Here is an 8,296-nt window from a genome sequence, read left to right as displayed (position 1 = left end):
ATTCGTTAAGTTCATAACAAGTTCAAAGCAGAGCCTTTGAGAAATTGATCATGTGACCAATGTGTTTGGTTTCCTGACGCCCACAAACCTTATATCTTCATTTCTTATCAGCCTTGACACAAAGAACATGTGAATAATTATAATGAATTATATGTTCATTAATATATATACAAAGTTTATCCTGTTCACTCCTGAGGTTTAAACTGACTGTGATTGTCAGACTGTCTTTGAACACACCACACAACCATGACAGTGTTTGGTTGAGGCCACTTCCTGTGGAGGTGAGACGTGTTGTTCTGTGCCCCCCCCCCCCCCCCCCCCCCAGGCTGGCGGTGAAGAACACCACCCTGACCTCGGTGCTGCTGAAGATCTCAGACAGAATTCACTCTCAGAAGCTGCAGCTCAAAGCTCTGGACATCGTCCTGTTCGGACCTCCTCCAGGTGCCGGCTCACCTCCACATCTGAACCTTCACTACACATTCACAACTTCATAGTTCACTAATTAGTAGAATTAGTTATTGACAGGTTTTTTTCAATTCTTTTTAATATATTTGAAATATTGACATCTTCATGGATTACAAAACTGTGTATTGCTTATTAGACTGTGACACCTCTTTGTTTCAGTGATTGACTCAACTTGTGTGTGTGTCTGTCTGTGTGTGTCTGTCTGTGTGTGTGTCCAGGCCGACGGAGCTGGTGGAAGGACCTGGTCCTGGGCGTGTCCGTCCTGATGGCTCTGTGCGGCTGCTGCTTCGCCCTGGTCCAGACCAGGAGGTCCAGAGACGACCTGGAGACGCTGGTGAAGGACCTGGAGGGTCTGCAGAGGGCGGAGCTGAACCTGCTGGAGCTGCAGGGCAGGTGAGACCCAAGCTTCTTCTTCTGCTCTGAGAACTGTGCTTCAAATGCTAGAGTGACATGAACCTTTAAAGTGACTGAGGAGGAAATAACTCATCCACTGTGTGTGTCTGAAGAAACGTTCTGCCTGAAGTCCTTATATGGTCAAAGAAGCTCCCTCTGCTCTCTCTCTCTCACACACACAAAGGCACACACACACACTCTCTCACACAAACTCACACTTACACACACACACACACACACACACATTCCTTCATGCTCTGTGCCACAGCACCTCCTGCTGGCACCAACATGCTACTGAGGCTTCATTCTTCACTGTGGTATAGCAGGTGTGTGTGTGTGTGTGTGTGAAGCCCAGAAGGCCCCCTGGTGGCTGGCTGCAGTATAAATCTGTCTGAAGAACAAACTCAGTGAATGATAAACGTACAGAGATCAATACACTAACTGACATGAAGTGCTGAGTGAGCTGTCAGTGACGAGCTGTCGTCTCCGTCAGGCTGCAGCAGGCTCAGGAGGAGCAGCGCTGCGTTCAGGTGGAGAAGGTGAAGGTGGAGGAGCAGCTGAGGAACCAGATCTGCTCGGCCAAACAGGAAGCTCAGCGTCTCCGAGAGCTCCGAGAGGGAACGGAGAAGGAGAGGAGCCGACAGAAGTACGCAGAGGAGGAGCTGGAACAGGTGGAGCCCACGTCGCCTGCATCCCTGAGGCCCTGAGTCCACTGCTGCTGAACAGTGTGTGTGTGTGTGTGTGTGTGTGTCTGTGTGTGTGTGTGTGCAGGTACGTGTGGCATTGAAGAGGGCGGAGAGGGAGCTGGAGTCACGGGTTCACTGGGCTCCACCGGAGGTTCTGCAGAAATGGCTCCAGCTGACGCACGAGGTGGAAATTCAGTATTATAACATCAAGAAACAGAACGCAGAGAAACAGCTGCTGCAGGCCAGAGAGGGGGTGAGGACACACACACACACAACACGTTCACAGACACACACACACAACACGTTCACAGACACACACACACAACACGTTCACAGACACACAAACACACAGATGAAGAGGTACTGTTTCAGGCGGAGAGGATCAAGAGGAAGAGGAGTTCTCTGTTCGGGACGTTCCACGTCGCTCACAGCTCGTCGCTGGACGACGTCGACCACCAGATCCTGTCGGCCAAGTGAGTGACCTTTGACCTTTGACCCTGAACATGTCCAGAGCTGCAAAATAAATGAGTATAGTCAAAATTATGAGAAGTATAGATTAGTTCAGTTTTTAATTACTTTTATTGTACACTTTATATTAAATGTTTTTATATAGATTATAAAAGATTAAACCTGTGACCTTTGACCTCATCCAGTTTTATTTTGAAAGCTCACAGCTGTCAGATTGATGCTGAGAGCATTACTTTATAAAGTCCTTCAGTCAGTGCCCCCCCTCTCAGGCAGGCGCTGGCCGAGGTGACGGCGGCGCTGCGGGAGAAGCTCCACCGCTGGCAGCAGATCGAGTCCCTGACTGGGTTCTGTCTGGTCAACAACCCGGGTCTGGGAGCGCTGGCGGTCGCCCTCAACCTGGACCCCTCCGTCCTCGGCCTGCGACCTCCGACCCCGCAGCACCTCCTGCTCTCCGACGACCTGGACGACATGGACGAAGACATCCTGTCCCCTGGGACGCTGCAGTGTGAGTCCTCGTTAACACGACAACTTTCTGGTTCCTGACAAACGATGAGATTCAGATCAGACGACACAGGAAGCAGCAGGTGTGACATCATCAGAGCCACAGACAGGAAGTGCTGCGAGACCGACAGACATGTTGCCTGATTGAGTCTGAACCTCACACTGTAAAGAGATGATCGCCCCCTGGTGGCCACGTGGACCGCTGATATTTGTTCGAGTGTCAGGGTTAAGAGCGTGTGTGGGCGGGGCCTCAACACCAGGGCTCCACCTCCCGATCACTACTGCACAGACTCTGACCGTGAATGACATCATCACCACAAGATGGCAGCGTTCATTGCTGAGCCCCTTCACAGGAGACGTGGTCTTTGGTTTGAATGTAAACAGAACAGAACTCGCTCTGTGTAGTTTGTGTAGTAACAGCTTCAGTTGTTGATCGAACAGGAGACAGTGAGTTTATCAATCCACGTGTGTAACTGTAGTGAACCTCAGATGACTCTAACCCTTTCCCTGTTGCCCCGCCCCCTCCTGTCATTGGTCCCTTTTCTGTCTCCTGATTGGCTCCCTGCAGATGCAGCGTGGCAGATGGACCGGCGGGTCAGCGACCTTTGGCCCCTGAGTGGCATCGCAGACACACAGTCGTCATGGAAACACTCTGGTTGGCCCCTCCCTCCTTCCCATCTGCCTCTCTCTGATTGGTTCATACCTCTTACTTTGATCGAGGTTTCCTATTGGTGCTTGAAAACCTGGATATTAAAAATAATTTTGGGGAAAAAATCTTATTTAATTAAAGGGAAATAAAAGTAGAAAGAATTGCAGTCTTTATTATGAATTTTAAAACATGTTCAAACGTCAGAAGCTGATTCGTTTCTAGGCTTCAGATCCACTTCCTTCTTAACGTGGAGAAATAAACTGCTTCCTGTTTATGAACTGTACTCCCTTTGATTTGACTTTCAAAATAAAAGTTGTTCTACTCTTCTGCAGCTCAGAGCCTGATGCCCTTGCGACAGCGGACAGGAGACCCCGCTCTGATGTTCAGCTCTCAGAGGTTGGTTGAAGGGCGGGGCTTACCTATACAAGAGGCAGAATGCAGCCGCTCTATTGGCCAGCTGGAGTTCCTCCCCCTGCCATCACCCTCTCGCTCCTCCTCCCTGTCTCACCCCTTCATTAACCCTTCCTCTCCTCCTCCCCTCCCCCTCCTCTCCTGTCCTCCTGCTAACTCCGCCTCCTTGTACACCGAGAGCCCCGCCCACATTTCTGCTTGCTCTTACGGACTTCTTAATTCCACTCTCTGGAGGCGACGTCCAGCCTCCCGCCTGCAGGGGGAGCTTTAACGAATCATTATTCTCTTTCTTCATCAGAGACATTACCAGCCGCTCAGACTTTGACTCCTCCCTCCCACTCTCTCCCGGTGAATCTCGATGTCTGTACATTCAAAAGCCCCTCCTCCTGCCCTCTGGGCTCCACCCCCTGCAGGGTCAGGGTTCTGGGCTCGTCGGAGGCCTGGAGAAGAGCTCCAGCCTCGGGGAGCTGAGGAGCAGCGCTGCCTCCATCCTCACCTCCTCCTGCTCCACCCGCTCCCTCTGCATCACACCCGACCGCCCCGTGGCCTCCTCGTCCGGCTCGTCGGGCAGCGCCCAGGGGACCGGCCCCCAGCTCCTGACCAGGAGGAGCCCCGTGGAGGAGGAAGGAGGCGACGAGTCGGCCAGCAGCCGGAGGAGAAACACGTTCAATAAGATCTTTAAGAAGAAGCAGGGACGTCATTGATTCTCAGTTCCAGAGTCACCATGAGACTTTAACCTTCGTCTACTTTTACTCTTCCGACACAGTTTGATTTTTGCTCTCCTTAAAATGAGTAAAGATCAGATTCAGACACATGAAGATGGATCGGGACAAAAACAGGTGAATAGAGACAGACAGACAGGTGGATAGAGACAGACAGGTGGATAGAGACAGACAGGTGGATGGAGACAGACAGGTGAATAGAGACAGACAGGTGGATGGAGACAGACAGGTGAATAGAGACAGACAGGTGGATAGAGACAGACAGGTGAATAGAGACAGACAGACAGGTGGATAGAGAAAGGCAGGTGAATAGAGACAGACAGGTGGATGGAGACAGACAGGTGGATGGAGACAGACAGGTGGATAGAGACAGACAGGTGAATAGAGACAGACAGACAGGTGGATGGAGACAGACAGGTGGATGGAGACAGACAGGTGGATGGAGACAGACAGACCAGTACCATCATGATCACATTCATCCTGCTCTCATTGTTCTGCCACAGCTCACAGGATGGAAACACAGGAGAACAGGATGAGTAACAATCTCATCTAATGACACTCGTGTCCGTCCTTAGAAATTCAAACTAAACACAAAGATCAACTGGATTCCTGAATCCAATCATTGAGATTCCAACCTGCTGATGGAGCTCAAAGAACAATGAGTTATCACGGTTCATCCTGAGGGAACGTGAACGTTTGTAAAACACTTTATCAAGAAGTTTAACTCAACGAGCCTGGCGAGGAAACGTCTGCGTGGTTCATCCTGTGGGAACATGAATGTTTGCACTTCATGCTTCATCATCTACACAAAGATAAACTTCTCTGATCACGAACCATTAGTGTCTTTTTTTGCTCATTAATGCTGCAAACAGCCACTTAACACAATCAAACATCTATTTCATTATTTCTTAAGTGCTTCTTCAGAACTTTCTGGTCAAAGTCGACCATTGATGTCAAATTTCCATCGAATTCTCTCTGTGGCCACAAACGTCTGATTCCTTCAAAACTACGAAGCCACTCAGAGCGAATCCTCCTCCAAGATAAATACAGTTTGTAGAAAATACACAAAAAGATGAGAAACATCAATATTATTGAAATGAAGCTGGTAAAAGATTTGTTTAATTTAAATTGAAAGACAATTTATTGATGCTGACATTGATTATCGAGGCTCAACCTCCTGATTTCAAGATCTTCAGTCACATCTGGAGTGATGAAGATTAATTCATTAATCAGATAATCAGGTATATTTAATACACATTATAAATATGAGACATAATTACACACATTTTCTGTCTAAACACCAGTTCTATAAGTTTCACGAGAGATTCTGCTGTTAACAAATTAACTAATTAAGACTTCAAATGTCGTCATATCTGCTAATGAAGTGGTAGTAAACAGTAAATCTATCTAAACTAGTGGCAGCTGCTTCTTCTGGTGACTATCGACACGAGGCCCTGTAGTATCCCAGTAAGTCAAGCCACTGGGAGCGCTGGGAGGTGACGCACAGCTGCTGGGACACTGTCCGTCTGGCTCTCAGTTGTTCTGCATTGTGGACCGAAGAATCTGACATTTGAAAAATAACTGACCGAAGGGCAAAAGACTGGCTGAGGGGCGAAAGCACAGCACAGGAGAGTCGGACCTCAAGATGAAGTTGATGGACACAAACCGACCTGAGAGCATGCTCAGCACCAGAGATGGTTCTGCCATTGAATCTCGAAGAGAAATGAACTGTTTCTCCGAGTAGATCCTTGACCGACAGTCTTCCACTGACAGGAGCTCCCCTGGTAATCCAAGACTAAAACACCTGGTTCAATGGGCTGGGTAGAGAACACACAACTTAATAAACATTTACTAACAAGTAACATTGAGGGATCTTGTGCTTCCACCATTTGCAAATTCTATGCGGTGTTACCGGAAAAAAATGTGATATGACTTTTGAATAAGTTGGAGCTGACATATAATCATTCTCCAACAAGGTTATTTATTTAAAATGCACATACACACAAGCAATATAAACCTGAAAGCAATGTGTTGCAATTTAATCTTTTCAACTTTATTTCATGTAAATATTTATGATAGACACCAGGCTTATGTAAACTTGCTCACACAGGGCTGCACTCATTTTACAAAAACAGCAGCTATAAGCACGTGTTTTTTAAAGATATCTACTTCTGAGATAAATAAATATGTATTTATACCACATGTAAATGTTAATGAATAGTACTGAGAAATGCACAATATGCTACACCGACTGGACCAGACATGCTTCTTACCTTTGTTACTATCAATATATTTATCTATAAACACTGCTAGACCCTTGAAGACAGAACCCACGATATTGCCTCCTCTGCAGGCTGGACCCTCTTCCTCTCTAACATGTGGCTCTGTGAAAATCATTTTCAAATCAGACAGCAAACTAGGGTTTATTATCTGGGACTAGTCATCAGAACTACAGGTGTGTCTAAGAGGTTTGTGCCGATGGCACAATAACACTCACTTGTAATCATGAACCCCAGCATTCAACTCTTAAAGGGGACATGTTATTTCCATTTCTCCACAGTTGATCTGGCTCCTTGGGGTCTTAATGAAATGTCTGTGACATGTTTTGGTCAAAATACCACAAGGGTCATTTAAACCAGCCCTCCTCACATTGACCTGTTTGGAGTGCCAGCGATGAGTCAATGAGATGTGAACCTATGACCTGACGACACCAACTCTGAGTGGAGGATGATTCCTGATCCAAACATTAACGTTTCACATAAAACACAGATATGCTTCATAAAGTGATTTCTGACTGACTTGTGTCTCTGATGTTCAAACTGATAAAGACAACATTTGTTGTTTTTAGAAACGTGTAGCTTCGGTTTTGTTGATGTGTAAATTCTATAATGATTTATTGATGACACTGTTGTGTTGAACAACTAGGACAACATATTGTGTGGTGAACATGTGAAGTTGTGGGTTTGTGACTCACTACGAGCTGCAGCAGCTGAACTATTGATCATAACTCATCGAACTGTCAGTCAAACAACTGTCACCTGCACACCCCCCCCCCCCCCCCCCCCCCCCCCCCGGTGGCTGGCTGCAGTATAGGTCGAAACCAAATTAAAGACCTTGAATTTAAAGCAGGTTCAAACTGAATCACTGACGTCTTACAGCCTCATTTTACAACTACATGTTGTACATTTATAACCACCTGTCTGTCTCCATCCACCTGTCTGTCTCTGTTCACCTGTCTGTCTCCATCCTCCTGTCTGTCTCTATTCACCTGTCTGTCTCTATCCACCTGTCTGTCTCTGTTCACCTGTCTGTCTCCATCCTCCTGTCTGTCTCTGTTCACCTGTCTGTCTCCATCCTCCTGTCTGTCTCTATTCACCTGTCTGTCTCTATCCACTTGTCTGTATCTATCCTCCTGTCTGTCTCCATCCTCCTGTCTGTCTCTATTCACCTGTCTGTCTCTATTCACCTGTCTGTCTCTATCCACCTGTCTGTCTCTGTTCACCTGTCTGTCTCCATCCTCCTGTCTGTCTCTATTCACCTGTCTGTCTCTATCCACCTGTCTGTCTCTGTTCACCTGTCTGTCTCCATCCTCCTGTCTGTCTCTATTCACCTGTCTGTCTCTGTTCACCTGTCTGTCTCTATTCACCTGCCTGTCTCTGTTCACCTGTCTGTCTCTATCCACCTGTCTGTCTCTATCCACCTGTCTGTCTCTATTCACCTGTCTGTCTCTGTTCACCTGTCTGTCTCTATCCACCTATCTGTCTCTATTCACCTGTCTGTCTCTATCCACCTGTCTGTCTCCATCCTGCTGTCTGTCTCTATTCACCTGTCTGTCTCTATCCACTTGTCTGTCTCTATTCACCTGTCTGTCTCCATCCTCCTGTCTGTCTCTATTCACCTGTCTGTCTCTATTCACCTGTCTGTCTCCATCCTCCTGTCTGTCTCTATTCACCTGTCTGTTTCTATTCACCTGTCTGTCTCTATCCACCTGTCTGTCTCTG

The 8,296-nt window shown here is 47.3% G+C and overlaps 1 protein-coding gene across 4 annotated transcripts in view; it reads left to right on the top strand.

Annotated features, from left to right (window-relative positions):
* The window catches only part of LOC133969124 (stromal interaction molecule 1-like), a 9,689-nt gene extending 4,561 nt beyond the window's left edge, over positions 1-5,128 (top strand). The window contains exons 6-16 of one of the 4 annotated variants that reach the window (XM_062405399.1): positions 326-441; positions 684-858; positions 1,352-1,529; positions 1,630-1,797; positions 1,917-2,017; positions 2,282-2,517; positions 3,082-3,168; positions 3,495-3,558; positions 3,872-4,412; positions 4,525-4,560; positions 4,745-5,128. In XM_062405399.1, coding sequence (XP_062261383.1) covers positions 326-441; positions 684-858; positions 1,352-1,529; positions 1,630-1,797; positions 1,917-2,017; positions 2,282-2,517; positions 3,082-3,168; positions 3,495-3,558; positions 3,872-4,277 — 1,531 coding nt within the window. In that variant the 3' untranslated portion in view covers positions 4,278-4,412; positions 4,525-4,560; positions 4,745-5,128. Of the gene's footprint in view, positions 1-325; positions 442-683; positions 859-1,351; positions 1,530-1,629; positions 1,798-1,916; positions 2,018-2,281; positions 2,518-3,081; positions 3,169-3,494; positions 3,559-3,871; positions 4,561-4,712 lie in introns of all 4 variants that reach the window. The other 3 variants (XM_062405398.1, XM_062405396.1, XM_062405397.1) reach the window with 3 other exon arrangements.
* Positions 5,129-8,296: the final 3,168 nt, after the last annotated feature.

The sequence above is a fragment of the Platichthys flesus genome, chromosome 15 (genome assembly GCF_949316205.1).
Source record: "Platichthys flesus chromosome 15, fPlaFle2.1, whole genome shotgun sequence".
Taxonomy (NCBI): Eukaryota; Metazoa; Chordata; class Actinopteri; order Pleuronectiformes; family Pleuronectidae; genus Platichthys; species Platichthys flesus.
The sequence above is the reverse complement of the archived record's forward strand: the minus strand, read 5'-3'. Positions and strand labels throughout refer to the sequence as shown.